Below are 19,364 nucleotides of genomic sequence, written 5' to 3'. Positions count from 1 at the left end.
TGTGATCCTTTGCGCCCGACGATGGAATGTGGTTCAGCTTGTGCATCTGGGACATTGGGTGGTCTCTTCTACCAAGTTACTGCACTATTGACACGTTTTTGCCTGGTATCAACATTGACATCGCACAGCTTGTTGTAGTCTTCTCAGTGTGCTACACAGAAGGTGGCATCATGGGCAACACTCTCCCCATGGCCCACATCACAACGTCTGTGGGAATGCATCTGTGTTGATTTCATGGAACCATTCCTCATTTTCTACTGGGTGCTGTTTCTCGATGCTTACTCTAAATTTCCACATGTTATCCACTGTTCTTCCACCATGCCTACAGTTCAGTCCCTCTCAAAACTTTTTGCTGTTGAAGGATTGCCTTATAAGCTTGTGATAATAAGGGTCTACAGCTTCTCTCTCGGACATTCCACGATTTCTGTGCCCATCAAGGCATTCACCATGTGATGGCTCCTGCTTTCCATCCCCAATCTAACGGCAAGTAAAATGGCTCATCTGCATGTTCAAGATTCGATGACGTGCTTCCTACAGGTGACGGGGGATCAGAGTCCAGCTGAGATACCCCATGATCACCAGCTGACTACCCTCCTGCACATGCTCATGCTGCTCCACCAGTGTCTGTTTGCGTGGACCTCAGTGCAGGTCACTTCTGGGTCTGTATTTTGATCTCTGGGTCCGTCTGCTAACTGAAGTGTATTCCGACCATGCTCCACAGCTGCTGCGGCCACTGCCTCTCTATCGTTGGCACCAGTGAGGGACTGGTGGCATGCCACCATCATCTCAATGGTGTCCTTGCACACTGGCAAAGGCTGCGAGGCTACTGTCATGACCTTCACCTCCTCCCTCAACACCTGTCCTGGCCTTGTGGGATGTCCCTGCTGGGGACTGGATCCACTCTCCTTATGGATGTCGCCATCTCCTGCCTCTCCTCTGGGGTCTGGATTGCATGCTGCCGCACTTCCTGTGATGCTTCACTGCCACCTGCACTTCCGCAGCCAGCTGGGATGGTGCCATCAGATCCTTCACCATTAGCGTTCCTGGCACCCCTGCGCAAGAGTCTGCTGCCTTCACTGTTGGCATATTTCCCCCCCTGTATTGAGGATTCGGACATTGAGATGCTGCCAGCCCCCTTATTACCTTTCCTCCTTTATGATACTTTGGCACAGGAAGGGGGGGGGGGGGGGCGGCAGCGGCAGCCACTGCATACATGTTTCCATCACTTGCCGCACCTGCTGCAGAGGCCATAGTTGTGCCAACAGTCTCCCCGACGTGCACATGAAAAGAGTGCCCTTTCCTCAAGAGGGGAAGGTTGCTATAATGGTGTACGCAACACCCAGATAGCAGCTGTGGCACCACTCTGCCAGTGTGTTACGCTTTGAATAGTCTGCCAATGTCAGCCGCCCAGAGTAGCCACCAGAGGCCACCTGCAGTGGGTCACAAGACTACTGCACATGGCACAACATCCACCAAGCTGCCTACCCAGAGCCCTCTTCTGTATGGAGACAGCATAGCCAGCACTCCTTCTCAGATTGTGTTCTGCTGCAGATTGTACTGTTTCTATGTTTGTCTATGTTTGTGGATCAGAAAACATTTGTTTTTAGTTTCCACACTACTGATTATGTCTGTCATTACTACATTTATAATTCACACCTCTATTCTGCAAAGTACTGTATGCTGTTGTGACATTTGCCTGCTTTATTTCTTCATTGATGTCAATGTACTGCATTGTTATACTGGCTGAAAAATTGGGGGTGGAAGTTCAACACTGACCACTGTAAATGATATAGCCGACAATTGCTCAATTGTGTCTCACAGTTCTTTACTTTCACTGTTCACAACCCCCCATTACTGCACAATTATATTGCCAGTTCACTGTTGGTAAATCTTGATAAGCCTCATTAGTAGGTTGTAGGCAACATTAGCATACTGCTACAATAGTTTGCTGTTGAACATCTATGAGCAGTAAAAACCTAACCACCAGTTCACAGTTCTTGCAAAGTAATACGTTATATGTGACACTGTTTTTCAAATAAATTAAACAGATATCTTCATCAATTGTTAACACATGCCCTATTTGTGTCACACTTATTCCACTGTTAAGTTGATGCATGTTGTTAATCTAGCCGATATATGTTTCATGTCTGAAAATTGGCCATGGACTGACTGACTGTCTCGGGACCAAAAATTGGTCCTTTATATATCCTCACAATAATAGTCTATACATTGTTCAATGTTTAAGTTACAGAAATTACAATTGAAACATAGCTTATTCAGTTAACTAAATACATCAAAAAATTCCTTCTTTTTAACAGTTCCTTCTACCGCAAAGGTTAGACTGAATTATTTGTTTAAATAATGAAATTAGCAGATATAGTTCTTTACAGATAATATTTTTGACTAACCTGGTAGTTATTGTGGACTTATTTAAGGGCTGGCATTGCTAATATGTTTATGAATAGAGCCAAATAAATACTTTAAGAATCCTAGTAGTTCTTCTTCCAGATGTTTATAATTAGTACAGAATTTATTTTGTTTATAAGTCAACAGTACAATCTAGTCACAAAACAATTACTGATTTCAACCTATAATGATCTATAGCAAAAGATATTAACTAGGACTGGTCAAAATAAATTAGGAAATTAATTACACACAAAATTAGACCTGGTGCTATATTCCTTAAGACTGAGTGCCAACATTTCTCTCTTGGTGAAATGCAGATTATACTCATGCATGTTAATGGTAATTAGGCAAAAATGAAAATAAAATGAATTTAAGGAGGAAATGGCAAAACAAGAGAGAAAGTAAAGAGATCCCAGCTTGCTTCATCACACTGTGTGATGGAGGATTTTATAGTGTAAGTTTCAACATTTTGGTTTCCTTGGCCAAACAAATTTTAACAGAATTATTCCTTTTCCACTTTTGCTGTATTTACTGACAAATGTGCATTTATTAATCACACTTCAGTGATTTTGGCACCAAGCCATTTTCATATGGACAGAAAAATGTTCCTCAAGCACTGTAGTGATGGCAGTCTTTCAAGGCCTATGCGCATACGACTTGAACAGCCATATCAACAGAAAAGCTAAACCTGGTGTCACTACTAAATGAGAGCAAAATTTGTGTTTGTTAATAACTGAAATAAATATTACCAAATGATGGGTACTAATCATAGCTCCACAAAATGCTATACAATACTAGCTCTCTTTTGTGATGATTTGGTACTTATGTTTATGTAGGAAACCATTGCATCATCTGCAGGTCTTTTTGTATTATGGAGCAATTTTCTAGTTATGCTTCCTCCCTACATCCAACTGTATTGCTGGAAACAGCCTCAGAGAGAGAGCGGGGGGGGGGGGGGGGGGGTGTTCATAATTTCCCTGTTACACTTCCTTGTAGTATACCTCATGCTACTTTCAATTTTGATTATGTTTCACCATCAAAGAACAACATATTATGTTCTGTATAAGACAACTTGACATCTTCAGTCCACTCTCTGGCTTTTTAGCAGACACTAGCAATATGGGATAATGTAGACAGCTTCCCAGAAGAAAATACTGGTATGTTCAGTTCAGTACAATTACTGACAGTCTACTGTATCTCATAAACAGAAAGAGTGGGCTCTGCTTCACGTAATAGGTGGCTGCAAGATCCCATACCTAAGTTGTGTATTTTTCTTGTTATTAATCATATTTACTTTGCAGTAAATTCCTGTTTCATTGTTTCTTCATGATGCTGCATGTGTAAAATTATTGTTTCCCATTCTTGAGTATTTTATGTTCTGAATAACATGTAAACATTTTTACCACAGCAATTTAAGGTAGTGCTTTATTTTCGTGACACACATATCTTTCTGTGCAGCACAAAACTTACCTATTTAGATACTGAAATAAATATTTACAGTAATTCTATATCAGATAACTGTATTATAATGCAATGGTTATGTACATTTCAGGCACTTGGATTTACATGAGCTGTGGGTGCCAAATCAGTTTGCAATACACACATTCCGAATCATCATGTTTTCTATACAGGTAAGAATTTGCAGTAAAAAAGAATGTATTCTAGTTACAAAAGAATATACTTCATAGATACACACCTTAAATCTAATATGTAGCCTTTTTGAATGACCCATTGAAGTTATACTTTCAACTAATAAACAGTACCCTTTCATGAATCACAATTGCTGATATTTTTGCTGCTCTCATTAAAACAGTATCCTTAGTTGTAGACATTTCCAGAGTCACCTAGTCTGATGTGCTTTCTGACAATATTATCAAAAGGATAGATTACTACTCACCATAAAGTGGAGATGTTGAGTCATAGAGAGGCACAACAAAAAGACTGATAAACAAGTAAACTTCACACACACACACACACACACACACACACACACACACACACACACACACACACTGTTTTGTAATTGCTGATGTGAGACCATCACATATTGGTCTCTGCAGTAATCCAGTAGACAGTAGTATAGCATTCTTTGCCCATTTCCTTTAGTCTTCTAAAGAATGAAGGATACCATCAGTTATGAAACACCCCAGATACATACATACATACAGTGGTTTAACAATGGCATACTTCAGTCTATCTGCGAAAATACCCTGTTTCAGAGAGCTATTACATATGTGGCTAAGAATCCCACTTATCTCTTGGGAACAAGCTTTTATTATCCTGCTGGAAATGTCATCAATTCCACGTGAGCTTTTATTCTTGAGAGAGTTTATTATCTTCCTAATTTCAGAAGGAGAGTTGGGTGGAATTTCAATTGTATCAAATGGTGTGGGTAAGGCCTCTTCCATTAACTGCCTTGCTTCTTCTAATGAACATTTAGATCCTATTTTCTCTACAACATTTAAAAAATGATTATTCAAAATGTTTTCAACTTCTGGCTTGTTGTCTGTCACATTTCCATTCACTTTGATGGTAATGTCGTCACCCTGTACTCTTGGTTGCCCTTTCTCCCTTGTAATAATATTTCAAATTGTATTGCACTTTGTGTTATTAGATGCCTTGCTTTCTCAAATGTACTCACCTTGAAAACCATCCACATTACACTTAAGTGCTAGCTGCTTTAGGCAGAATTGAGTGCTGGGATTTCTTCAATTGCAGCACTTCAAAACGGGAAGATTTTCTGCATGTGTCTAAATTATGTACTTAGGTGTGGAGAAAACTTTAAAAAATATTCACTTTTCTGCCTAGTGGTTTTCATCCATCTGCAAAACAGTTGATAAACAATATGTAAATTGGTCTAAGAAGTCTTCATGGTAATTACTTGCATGCTCAAAGGAGAGAGTTCTGTGGAGTGCTACTTCAGACATTCATCATGCTTTATGCAGAAGGCAACATATCATTTGTATGTTGTGTTGTTCATTGCCTGTGGGAATGAACATTAGGAGAACATTTAAAAAAATAGTGTGATGCTATTTCAACGCATCCATTTATGCTAGTAATAAAGCTGTAAAACTGTCATTTCTGTCTCTTTGAACACACAAATCGCCAAAACTACTAGAGATATTTTCGCAGGGATTTCACAGATAACTTGAGTGTAGCTTGTGGTACCATATAGGTGTATTTCATCAAAAGAAGATATCATAATTTAAAGTTCCTAACACCTGAATTTTTCATATTGATGACTTAGAAGGAGAGCTCTTTGTTTTACATGGGGAAAAAAACTTTCAGTAGCCAAAATCACATAAATTACTCTTTATTCTTCACTAGTGGTTTCGACAGTTGTAACTGTCATCTTCTGGTCTTCAAAAATTTTTTGTTATAAAACATGTTCCAATGTGAGTTCATGCATCATGCCCTGTTGTCAATCTGGTGGATAAAGTACAGCACATGATGCATGTGTTTGCCAAGAATAAAACCATTTTCAATTAAAATGCACCCTGTGTGCCAGGCATGTTCATGCACATAACACTCACAGAGGGCTGTTAATTCTTAAAATGCTTGATATACACCAAAATGCACATTTGTACACCTTTTTCCATTTGCCTGATATGGGGTTCGCCTTAGCTAAAGTATACAGTGCGGCTCAGTTTTACAACAAAAGGTTTTATAACAAAAATCGTTTTGAAGTCCAGAAGATGACAGATGCAACTGTGAAAACCAGTTGTCAGTAACAAAGACTAATTTATGCGATCTTGGCTATTGAAAGTTTTTTATCTAAAACTGTTGTGTCTGTCTTGTTTGTCTATTTCAACACGTAAATCTCCAAAACTACTAGACAAGTTTTAAAGGGATTTTCACAGGTACCGTGTGCGCATATCTTGAGGTAATGTATAGGCTTTACACCATCACAATCACAACACAAAAATAAGATATCATAATTTGAGGTTTTATCTAAAATTCATCTGCTCAGCTTAGTAGTGGAGATATTTAATCATTACGGCATAGAACACCAAAGAATTAGTAGATGGCACCTGTAGTTCCATAGTACACAAAAGAACCAATAGATGGTACTGTTGGTATTTTTTTATTTTTTTTTTATTTTTTTTATTTATTTAAAAAAACCTCAGTGACAGATGTATTTTCTGAAGTTTATTCTATTAACAGAATTGAGCACTGCAATACGAACTAACAGTGAATTTATATGGGTAGGATGAACAGATGTACTGATTTGGCTTTGTGTATTGAAAACTTAACAACATTGCTTTGTTTATTTTGAAAAGTTTCATTTATATTTGACTTCTTTCCAAGGAAAGTTTTTTACGTCCGCGACAGAATCATTTTCGGAAGTTTATGTCAGTGACAGAATTAAATGCTGCAATTTTATCTTTACAAATGCAAACTAACATTGAATTTATTTGGTTAAGATATGTATATATATTTACCTTTTTTTCTTTGTATGTTGAAAACATAATGACTGCTTTGCTTCTTTTGTTAGTTTTTATTTATATTCGTTGCTAGGAAATGTATTTTAAGTTTGCTTTGTGATTTGGCTGTCTACTCATTACATTGTTATTTCGTTTTTTTTATAAATAAAAATTCCTAAAAAATGGTAAAGTCTTTCTGAATACATCAGAATGGCTAAAAGACAGGACTATGTGGTCTCAAGAATCCAATGAATATCATGAGGGGAAAATTGCTGCGGCTCAAGAACATCAGGCTGCAAGGGAGCACTGTAATTCTGATTAAGAGCATCGTGCGTTATCTTGTTCCTCAGAACCCTTCATTCACAGATGCTTAAAGTTAATTCTCTTTAACATAACATTGTAGATGTGGAAATTTTTATGGGAAGGGGAGCAGGCGAGTGAAATTTTAGACCTCGTATCCCGCTTATTCCTGACAAATTACGAACGCATTTCAGAAGTATGCAGTTACCAGTTAGCTTATGTTACGCCATGGCCGTAAACAAAGCAAAAACCTGGACACTGTGTGATGTGTTAGTAAAATAAACAAGCTCTTTGTTCATGTCTTCAATCATACTACTCCAGACATTGTATACAAAGAAGCTTTATAAATAAAAAATAAACACTACCTGTACAAAGTCTCAGGCATGTCTATAAACAAATAGCTGGACAGTGCCACATGTCCCAACTAGTTATAAATATTTTTATATTCTGCAATAGAAAAATGTGATCGTTTCCTATTCTAACATATATTACCAAAAATATTTTATGGTCGACTTACAGCCATGTAACTTTATAGGACTGATACTTATAGGGTGCTTTCACAATACCCTTTGTGTTTCAGGCTCAGTATTCATACACTGTAGTGGAAACACTAATGGCTCATCTCGATGATAATTCTAAATCCAACCCTAAAATTCGAACAAGTATCGCTGATGTTCTTTCCAAGATAATAGCAATTGCAGCAGGTGAAAGTGTTGGTAAGTGTTCCAAAATATATAGTAAAAAATTTGAGGACCTTAGTGCAAGACAATACATACATTGCAAAATATAATAGTTTGTGGCTTTGTTTCCCATGTTTAATATGTATGTGTTCATAATTTCTTGTCTTAACAGCCACACACTTTTCATTCTTTTGTTTTTTGGTTCCTGTATCTTTGAAAGTAAATGACAAAATGAGGAATATTTTATGTATATTCCAACAGACTACATGCTCATAAAGTTGTAACAAGTCATTTAGGAACATTTCATTGATTTTCCAAACACTAATGTAATCTTTCCATAGAGTTGATGGAACACCCACTGAATATATACTAAATGTGGAATTGTAAAATTCACTGTATTCCTGTACAAAGGACTCACATATCTGAAGCCCCATCTGTCAGTAAAAGAGGCAGTGTGTTTTTCCTAAGTGCTGCAGCATATGCTTTTAAATAACCACATCACTACAGTTACGTACATTTGAGTTCCTGTTCTTACTTTGCCTGGAAAATTTTGCGATGTGATTTTGGCAATAAATGCCTTTGTTGTGATTTAGTGATAAGTAGATTTTCTTTGTAATTTATTTTTCAGGTCCTTCTGTTCTTGAAATCATTAACTCCCTTTTGATGCACCTCCGTGTATCAGTTACTCGAGAAGCACCATCAGATGACCCACAAGCCCAGCGAGATGAGAAATTGTACCAGGAGGCTTTGATTAACGCACTAGGTGAATTTGCCAACCATTTGCCCGATTACCAGAAAATCGAAATAATGATGTTCATTATGAGTAAAGTGCCATACCCTTCACTGGACCATCTTCGTGGCTTTAGTGGACCAGGGGATGTACTGTTACAAAATATTCTTCTAAAATCATTGTTGAAGGTGAGTGTAATTTACCAATTATTTTTAAATCAAATTTACTGATTAAATCAGTAGCAATAATTTATTGCTTTCTATCTGTCTGTTTACTTTTTCCATACTCTTGCCTAATCATCTTGCTTCACAACAACCTGGACCGAGATCTGAGTGCACAGAGAGTAGCAGAGATTCAGATCCTAGCGCATAAACTGCACTGTAAAAAGTAGGATATACAAGAAGAGCTGAAATGTTAACAAGAACTTTTCTCTGACAGTTAGTAGAACACTAGTTCTGAGTTCTCCCATCTTAGTCAACAAGTCATGAAGTTATGGATATGACCCAGAGACCATGCCAAAATCCAGCCAATGGAATACTCCTTCATCACCAAGACCAAAGAAAAACAAGGCAGATGAGATCCCATGTGAAGACAATGTCTTCTTTTTTTTTCTTTTTTTTAATTAAATCAAGGGGATCATCCCCCATCCGTTTGTTCTCCAGGGTACCACAGTCAGCTGACATTACTGCCTGCAGTTGCTAAAATGATTACATGAAGCAGTGAGGAAAAGAGGCCCCATTGTGGCAATCATGAGATTGTCATTTTCGTAATGCCAATGCTTTTGCCCAAACAGCACTGAGTGTCAGGCAAGTTTTGGCCAAAAACCAAATGAGAACAGATTCTAACCCACCCTACTCACTGTACCTGGTCCCAAGTGACTTTTTTCATTACCGAGAATGAAAAGAACTCTGAAAGGGAAGCATTTTCAAGATGTAGAAGAAATGGGGAGAAAATCGCTGGAGGCCCTAAACAGCATAACTTCATACAAGTTAAAAAACTGTTTCCACCAACAGAAATAACAGTGGGACAAGTGTATTATGTCTGATGAACACTATTTCAGAGGTGTTTAAATTTTGTAAATGTTCCTTCAAATACACAATACATTATTTTTGGGTTCCCTATCGTAGTGCAGATGTTTTTTCATCATTGCTATGTAGATAACCCACCAGGAATATAAGAACAGAAAATCTGTTTAAATGATGGATAACAGTAAAGAGAGGAGAGCGAAAGGAAAGGAAAAACAGCTGAAAGGTGTACAAGATGGTACAAGTTGGACATGGGTAGAATGGAAGTATGGATCATCAAGTGCAAATGAAGATCATAAAATCCAAGGAAATGTCTGCATTTATTGCAGATATGGCTTATTATGGGACCCTTGAGGAAGGATTATTAGTTATCCCATATGTCAGTCACAATGGCAACAGGGGCTAGAAGTTTAGACAATTTTAAAGGAACAGTGTTATTACAGGATCGAAAGCTGAATATATAGCAAATGGCGGGTGCAAGTTACAAGAGAGGCATAGGCAGGGACAGATGTCATACAGCTGTCTGCACTGGAGCAGATCCAAATCACAAGAGGGACAGAGGCAGAAGGCATAAAGCTGTCTGCCCTCTAAGAGGCCTCAGACACCAGACAGTGAAATTCAGAAGCATCTCTCTGCAGGCAAACATGGGAGGCAGTTGCACGGCCTAGTCCCATGGTTCCTGACTGGTTATTCAGAGAAAAGTGGACTGTGTAATGTCTTAGTACTGCCTTTGGACTTTTGGTCTGTCGATTCAGCATGCTTATAGCAGCATGTGTAGTTGGCTGGAACGACTGTGTACTGGATGTAAAATCTTAGCGAGGTAGAGAAACAGTGAAAATTATTAATTTCTTGGGGTCTATGGTGCACCTGGCAGCTTTGGTTGTACGTACCATTACTGGGGATGTACAACCCTTTTCCTCTTTCAAAAAGCCCATGGTACTGGCGTGAAGAAGTCCTGTTAGGGACTTGTATACTAATAGGTAACAGAGTTTGGTAATATTTGAATTTGCTTTACATTAGAGTATAAGAAATATGAGAAACTGTGCACATAAAATAATTATTTTCTGGACTGTCCAATAGCCAGTTTTGCTGGTGTCGTTTTTCAGATGTAGTGGTTGCTAATGAGGCAGGTCTGTTGAATAGAATGGTTAAAGATCAACAATAGCTGCAACAGTTTTGTTATTAATAAGAGCTAAGTCCATGGGGAAAGTATTAAAGATTAATATGATACTTGAATACTGACAGCTAAATGTAGTAATTGATATTTTAATTTAATTGCCTTAGTTAATACTAATTAAAAACTTAGTAATAAGGAGCATATAGAACAGAATAAAATATGAATGTCAATGCATTTTTCATGAACAAATACAAAGTTATAATATTATAAGTAGGATTAATTTTAAAGATTAGATCCAATATTAAATGCAGGGGTTGGATAAACATATGGAATCACCATGAGAAATGCATGCTAGAACAAAAATGTAGATTCTAGACAAGCCTGCAGGTTGCACAGTTGTGTTCGACTGCAACGGCATCTGTGCAATGTCCTCAATACATTGCAAGTGTCAACTGTGGTCAGAACAAGGTTCTGTGTACTTGTGAGTGTATTATGTCAGAGCTAAGTGACTTTGAATGTGGACAAATTTTTGGTCCTCTTACAGTGGATGTTTCCATAACCAAGGTAACCGAAGTGCTTGGTGTTTCAAGAGGCACTGTATTGGCAGATTTATGCCACATACATGGAAAGTGGAGAAACATCAGTCAATAATTCACAGTGTGGACGAAATTGTGTGTTGAGTGACTCTGATGGACAGTCTTTGAATTCGATACTACACAGAGTACGCAAAAGAACTTGCCCTCCTCCTAACAGCCGTGTACTGCAAGTCTCTAGAGGAACAGAAGGTTCCAAATGATTGGAAAAGAGCACAGGTAGTTCCAGTTTTCAAGAAGGGTCGTTGAGCAGATGCGCAAAACTATAGGCCTATATCTATGACATTGATCTGTATGTTTTTTGCCCACGTATCATTTCTTTTCTGGAAACCCAGAATCTACTCTATAGAAATCAACATGGATTCCGGAAACAGCGATCGTGTGAGACCCAACTCGCTTTATTTGTTCATGAGACCCAGAAAATATTAGATACTGGCTCCCAGGTAGATGCCATTTTCCTTGACTTCCGGAAGGTGTTCGATACAGTTCCGCACTGTTGCCTGATAAACAAAGTAAGAGCCTACGGAATATCAGACCAGCTGTGTGGCTGAATTGAAGAGTTTTTAGCAAACAGAACACAGCATGTTGTTCTCAATGGAGAGACGTCTACAGATGTTAAAGTAACCGCTGGCGTGGCACAGGGGAGTGTTATGGGACCATTGCTTTTCAGAATATATGTAAATAACCTAGTAGATAGTGTCGGAAGTTCCATGCGGCTTTTTGCAGATGATGCTGTAGTATACAGAGAAGTTGCAGCATTAGAAAATTGCAGTGAAATGCAGGAAGATCTGCAGCGGATAGGTACTTGGTGCAGGGAGTGGCAAATGTAATGTATTGCGAATACATAGAAAGAAGGATCCTTTATTGTATGATTATATGATAGCGGAACAAACACTGGTAGCAGTTACTTCTGTAAAATATCTGGGAGTATGCATATGGAACGATTTGAAGTGGAATGATCATATAAAATTAATTGTTGGTGAGGCAGGTGCCAGGTTGAGATTCATTGGGAGAGTCCTTAGAAAATGTAGTCCATCAACAAAGGAGGTGGCTTGCAAAACACTCGTTCGACCTATACTTGAGTATTGCTCATCAGTGTGGGATCCGTACCAGGTCGGGTTGACAGAGGAGATAGAGAAGATCCAAAGAAGAGCAGCGCATTTTGTCACAGGGTTATTTGGTAAGGGTGATAGTGTTATGGAGATGTTTAGCAAACTCAAGTGGCAGACTCTGCAAGAGAGGCACTCTGCATTGCGGTGTAGCTTGCTGTCCAGGTTTCGAGAGGGTGAGTTTCTGGATGAGGCATCAAATATATTATATACTTATACCTCCTGAGGAGATCACAAATTTAAAATTAGATAGATTTGAGCGCGCACGGAGACTTTCCAGCAGTCGTTTTTCCAGCGAACCATAAGCAACTGGAACAGGAAAGGGAGATAATGACAGTGGCACGTAAAGTGCCCTCCGCCACACACCTTTGGGTGGCTTGCGGAGTATAAATGTAGATGTAGATGTAGATGTATAGTAATGAAAAATAAGAAAACAGCAGCGGGAAAGGTCAATGCAGAACTGAAATTTCGCACTCACAAACCTTCTCAGCATCAAGATGACACAAAGGGAACACCTTAAGAAGGGAATTGCAGGGTGATCTGGGATTCTAAAACCAGTCATCAGTTCTGCAAATGACCATAACAGGAAAATATGATGCCGGAATCATAAAACCTGGACTGTAGAGCAATCAAAGACTGTCGTTTGGTCAGATGAGTCTTGTTTCACGCTGTTTCCAGCTTCGGGCTGAGCTTACATCCCACAGGTGAAATATGTCGGGGGTTAGGTGATGATTTGGGCAGCTATATCATGGTATTCCATGGTCCCCATGGTTACTCTGCAAGATTGTATTACTGCCAAGGATTATATGACCATTTTGGCTGATCGGGCCCATCTCATTGATACAATGTTAGTTCCCCAATGGTGGTGCTGTGTTCCAAGATGACAGGGCCTCTGCTCATAAGGCTCACATCATCCAGGACTGGTTTCATGAGCACGATGATGAATTATTGAATTATTGCATCTCCCTTGGCCACCACAGTTGCCAGATCTCAATATTATTGAGCCATTGTGGTTGACTTAGGAGAGAAGAGTGCTTGATCACTTTGCACGTCCATCATCAGTGCCTGAACTTGCTGCTATTTTGTAGAAAGAATGGTATAAGATTCTCTTAAAAACCATACAGAAACTGTATTTGTCCATTCCAAGATGGCTGGAAGCTGTTTTGAATGCCAACAGTTTTCCTGCAACATATTAGGCATGGTAATGTGTTGTGTTGTATATCTTCCTCAACTGCATTTACACAGTTAAAAATGATAAAACCCAGATGAAGTGTTTAGTGAATAGCATGAACTGCAGTGGTAGTTACAGCAGAATCATGAACATCCTTTGCCATGCAGTGAATAAAAAGAAATCAACTGTCACATTCAATTTTAGTTCAAAAACAAGTTTATCTCTCTTAACTTACATCAGTGTTCTTGCTATGGCAATATGAGGAGTTCAGTTAGTGAACAGTATTGGTGTAAAATGCACAGACATTTATAAATGCCCAGAGTAAATGCCTGGGCAAATGTTCAAAATTCATAAATGCCCAGGCATTTATGCATTTTAAAGATTAATTGATTAGCGGCACTTATAAAAAAAATTTAAGCCAATATTTCTAATTGGAAAAGGTGTTTTGCAATACTACTGTTTTGTGGTTGGGTAACCAAGTTGAAAAAGCTGCTCGAGAGTTAGGTGAGAGTTATTAGGAAAAATAAATTGGACTATAAACATAACATTTTACATATTTAATGAGGTCAGTTCTTGGAAAAGAGGGGGGGGGGGGGGGGGGGCTACTGTACTGTAGCTAGATCAGCTACAGAAAAAAACTCTCTGCCTATTGACCTGCTGCAGGCACCTAAGGGTTAAATGTATTTTTCTCCTTCAAGCTGGGAATAAAAGTACAAGTTTCTAAACTGCTCATTAATCAGAAAAGTATAACATGTGAGTTAAATGTAAGTACCAACTTAAATTCTAATTAAACAGTATATCATACACTGAAGAGCCAAAGAAACTGGTACACCTGCCTAATATCGTGTGGGGCCTCTGCAAACACACGAAAGTGCCACAACATGACATGGCATGGACTCGACTAATGTCTGAAGTAGTGTTGGAGGGTATTGACACAATGAATCCTGCAGCATTGTCCATAAATCCGTAAGAGTATGAGGGGGTGGAGATCTCTTCTGAACAGCACATTGTAAGGCACCCCAATATGCTCAATAATGTTCATGTCTGGGGAGTTTTGTGGCCAGCAGAAGTGTTTAAACACAGAAGAGTGTTCTTGGAGCCACTCTGTAGCAATTCTGAATGTGTGGGGTGTCTTATTGTCATTCTGGAATTGCCCAAGTCCGTCGGAATTCACAATGAACATGAACAGATGCAGGTGATCAGACAGGATGCTTACGTATGTGTCACCTGTCAGAGTCATATCTAGACATATCAGGGGTCTCAAATCACTCCAACCGCATACGCACCATCTCATTACAGAGCCTCTACCAGCTTGAGCTGTCTCCTGCTGACATGCAGGGTCCACGGATCCATGAGGTTGTCTCCATAACTGTACAGATCCATCTGCTTGATACAACTTGAAATGAGACTCGTCCAACCAGGAAACATGTTTCCATTCATCAACAGTCCAATGTCAGTGTTGACAGGCCCAGGCAAGGCGTAAAGCTTTGTGTCGTGCAGTCATCAAGGGTACACAAGTGGGCCATCGGCTGTGAAAGCCAATATCGTTGATGTTTCATTGAATGGTTCGCATACTGACACTTGTTGATGGCCCGGCATTGAAATCTGCAGCAATTTGCAGAAGGGTTTATACTTCTGTCATGTTGAAGATTCTCTTCAGTCGTGATTTGTCCCTTTCTCGTAGAGTCTTTTTGTGGCTGCAGTGATGTTGGAGATTTGATGTTTTACTGGATTCCTAATATTCATGGTACACTCGTGAAATGGTCCTACGGGAAAATCTCCACTTCATCACTACCTCGGAGATGCTGTGTCTCATCGCTCATGCCGACTGTAACACCACGTCCAAACTCACTCACATCTTGATAACCTGCCATTGTAGCAGCTGTAACCGATCTATCAACTGCACCAGACACTCATTGCCTTATAGGCATTGCTGACCGCAGCACCGTATTATGCCTGTTTACATATATCTGTGTTTGAATACGCATGCCTATACCAGTTTCTTTGCCACTTCAGTGTATAAAAGTAGTCATTTTTTTAAAATCCTAGTCAAACTGCAAAATAGTACTGTAAACATTCACTTCAGTGTATAAAAGTAGTCATTTTTTTAAAATCCTAGTCAAACTGCAAAATAGTACTGTAAACATTATATAGAGAAAAGAAAAGAATATACCCAGTTTCAAAACACTGCTCAAATTGTTAATAACTTACTTCCATACATGACACAGTGCAGGATAGAAATTGCATGTGGCTGGGAACTGTCAAACATCATTCAGAGGCACATATCAACAAAAACCATGTGAAGGCAAGGTGGCAGACGGTGGGTAGAAGGCTGTGATAAGGCGCTAAAGCCATGATGACTGCCAAAGAAGAGTAGGAGGTAGGGATATAGTCCTCATGTCAGTAAGCTACGTCTCTGTGGGAGGGGAGGTGTAACGGAGATACTGCTGTACGTCCAGTGACTCTCACAGTGTGGCATGTTCGTGCGTGTGCTGTGTGTAGTCGGCAATGCGTCCATGACTGCAGGATACAGTCTACACTTGAGACATAGTAATACAGTGCCCATCCTGTAGCTGTGGATGGACAGCTTCCCGCCCATTCATGAATACCAGGACAATTACAAAATGTTCACCATCCAACAATATTTTCTGAGATCAATTTTGCATATAAATCGAAAACTCTTCACCGCGAACAATATAAGTTATACATGGGGGCATAGTGAGTTTCTGTGTGAAGTCAAAGTAAATACAAAATAATTCAAACAATGGAAACTCCAGGTAGGAATATGAAAAATGTAGGAAAAGACAGAGTGCTACTTACAGTAAAGAAGAGATGTCAAGTTGCATACAGGCACATTTAAAAGACACTCAAAGCTTTCGGCCACAGCCTTTGTTAGTTAAATACACACACACACACACACACACACACACACACACACACACACACACACACACGTGCAAGCATGCATACACAACCACCAACTCCAGCATCTTACGCCAGAATGCAACATCACATAGGATTCAATCAGCAATCTGGATGGGTCGGAGAAGGGGATGGGATAGTAGGGTACAGCTGGGGAGACGGATGAACACTTTCTGGTGGAGTGTGCAGAGATTAGACTGCCAACAGGCACAGCATCAGGAGGTTGTGAGGCAGGGAGGTGGGAAAACAAGGAGCAGAAAAAGGAGAGGAGTGGGGGAAGACTGGCAGATGTCTTGACAGAGGGCTGCAAATAAACGGGTGGGAGATGAGAATGGGAAGGAGATGATAGGACAGATGGGGTGGAAACTGTGGGGTGGGGGGTGTGAGGACAGTATGTTACCGTAGGTTGAGGCTGGAATGGTTACAGGAGTGGAGGAATGTGTGCTAAGGGTAACTCCCATCTGTGCAGTTTGGAAAAGCTGGAAGGATCCAGATGGCTTGGGTAGTGGAGCAGCCATTGAAATCAAGTATGTTAAGTTCAGTTGCATGTTATGCCACAAGGTGGCCTACTTTGCTCTTGACCACAGTTTGGCAGTGGCAGTTCATCCTGGTTGGTAGTCATACCAATATAAAAAGCTGTGTAATGATTGCAGCAGAGTTAGTAAATGACATGGCTGATTTCATAGGTGGCCCGGGGTAGGATAAACCTGTGACAGGACTGAAGTAGGAAGTGCTGGGTGGATGGATTGGGTAGGTTTTGCACCTGAGTCTTCCACAGGGATATGATGCTTGTGGCAAGGGGTTAGGATTGGAAGTGGCATAGGAGTGGAGTAGGATGCTGTGGAGGTTGGGTGGGCAATGGAACACTACTGTAGGGGAGGGGTGGGATGTGTCTTGGGCATAATATTCCTCATTTCAGGGCGCAATGATAGGTAATAAAAGCACTGGTGAAGGATGTGGTTCAGTTGTTCCAGTCCAGGGCGGTATTGGATGATGAAGGGGACACTCCTTTGTGGTTGGTTCTTGGGAGTGGTGGGAGGATTGAGGATGTAGGGGAAATGGCATGGGAGATCTGTTGGCAGATTATTTCTGGGATATAGCGCCCGTCTTTGAAGGCCTTTGTGCAACCATCAACATTCTGACAGCTGCTGTTGATGGTTGGTGGGTTTAATTGTGGACAGGGGTGTGGATGTAGCCGTCCGAGAGGAAGAGGCCAACATCGAGGAAGGTAGCACGCTGGGTTGAGGAGGACCACATGAAGAGGATGGGAGAGAAGGTGTTGGTGCTGTGAAGGAACAAAGATAGGGTGTAGTGGCTCTGAGTACAAATCATGAAGATGTCACAACCAGACTAGGGGTTTGGTGTTTTGGGAGGCTAGGAGGGTGCCATGCGGATGACCATGGTTGTGCCGCATATTTTTTATAAACCTACCTTCAAATGAGAAGTATTTGTGGGTTAGGATAAAATTAATAAGGTGTATGAGGAATGAGGTAGTGGGTTTAGAGTCTGGAAGACATTTGGAAAATTAGTGTTCAATAGCGGTAAGACCATGGGCTTGAGGGATGCTGGTGTATGTGAAGTGGCGTCAACAGTGATGAATAGAGACCCAAGAGGTAAAGGGGTGCGGATGGTGGAGAGTCGTTGAAGGAAGTGGTTGGTGTCTTTGATATGGGAGGCTAGATTATGGGCAATTGGTTGGAGGTTTTTGTCCATAATGGTCAAAATTCTTTCAGCGAGGCACAATAATCAGCCGCAATGGGGCGTCCAGGATTGTTGGGTTTGTGAATTTTGGGGAGCATGTAGAAGGTGTCATAGGGGTGATAAGGGAAATAGATTCAGGGGAGATGTTCTGAGAAGGGCCTAAGGATTTAAGCAGGGATTGTAGTTTGTGGTGGACTTTTAGGATGGGATCAGACAAAGTTAATAGGTGGAAGAGTCAGACAATTGGCAGAGACCTTCTGCCAGGTAGTCACTGCAATTCATAACAACAACAGTAGAACTTTTGTCTGCAGATAGGCTGATTAGGTCAGGATTTGTTTTGAGTTTGTGTATGGCTGTTCTTTCTTCTATTGAAAGGTTGGTGTTCTGAAGAAGGTACCTGGGGAATGTTGGGGAGGCTAAGTTGGAGGTAAGAAATTCCTGGAAGGTGACGAGCAGGTGGTTAGGAGAGAGGGGGCAGGATCACGGTTGGTGGTATGAAGTGGAAGAGGCAGGGTTCAATGTTGGAATTGCCTGCTTGGTTTTACAAAAGATACAACAATGGTGTCATATTCTCCAGCTGTTGTACTCAGCTAAACAAGATGTGTAATGATGGAAAAATTGATGAAGATACAGGCTCTCAGAAAACGCCAGAAGTTATAGTGTTTTACAACCACACAAATGGTGGTTTTGGTTGGAGGGATTGGCTGCAAAGAAGTGCTTCCATTGCAGGAATCAGGAGAAGGAGAGTAAGTCTTTGACAGGTCCAGCATGGTTAAATTTGGATGTAGGGCTAAAGGTGAGGCCTGTGGATAGGACTGAAACTTCTGTGGAGCTGAGGGTTTTAGTGGAAAGGTTCACAACAGTGTTATGGGAATGTTTTGGCTCTGGATTTGGTGGAGAGTTGGTAGGGAGTTTTGGGGGATGTGTGCAAGTTGAAAAGGTCAGCTAGGGAGGGTTTAGCTGCTGTGAGGGATGGATGAGGAGGAACACTGTGGGTAGGATAGGGCTTCGATAGTAGTGCCCAAAAGTGCAGTAGGACATCAGCAGGTTGGATAACTTATGGAGATGGTGTCTAGAATTCTCCTCCAGATTCTGGAGAGCAAGGGTTTCAATTTCAGAGACGTGATGTATGGAAGCAGGGATTGCAGAGTAGTAGTATCTCATGGAGGAAGCAGAGAAGGTTCTA

The 19,364-nt window shown here is 40.4% G+C and overlaps 1 protein-coding gene across 2 annotated transcripts in view; it reads left to right on the top strand.

The window, feature by feature from the left end:
- The window catches only part of LOC126194847 (protein EFR3 homolog cmp44E), a 96,212-nt gene that overhangs the window by 18,179 nt on the left and 58,669 nt on the right, over nucleotides 1-19,364 (top strand). For both annotated transcript variants that reach the window (XM_049933188.1, XM_049933189.1), the window contains exons 8-10: nucleotides 3,959-4,037; nucleotides 7,711-7,846; nucleotides 8,439-8,728. In XM_049933188.1, the coding sequence (XP_049789145.1) occupies nucleotides 3,959-4,037; nucleotides 7,711-7,846; nucleotides 8,439-8,728 (505 nt within the window). The remainder of the gene's footprint in view (nucleotides 1-3,958; nucleotides 4,038-7,710; nucleotides 7,847-8,438; nucleotides 8,729-19,364) is intronic.

Source organism: Schistocerca nitens, chromosome 7 (assembly GCF_023898315.1).
Source record: "Schistocerca nitens isolate TAMUIC-IGC-003100 chromosome 7, iqSchNite1.1, whole genome shotgun sequence".
In the NCBI taxonomy this organism is placed as follows: Eukaryota; Metazoa; Arthropoda; class Insecta; order Orthoptera; family Acrididae; genus Schistocerca; species Schistocerca nitens.
This window is presented reverse-complemented; position numbering and strand designations above follow the sequence as displayed.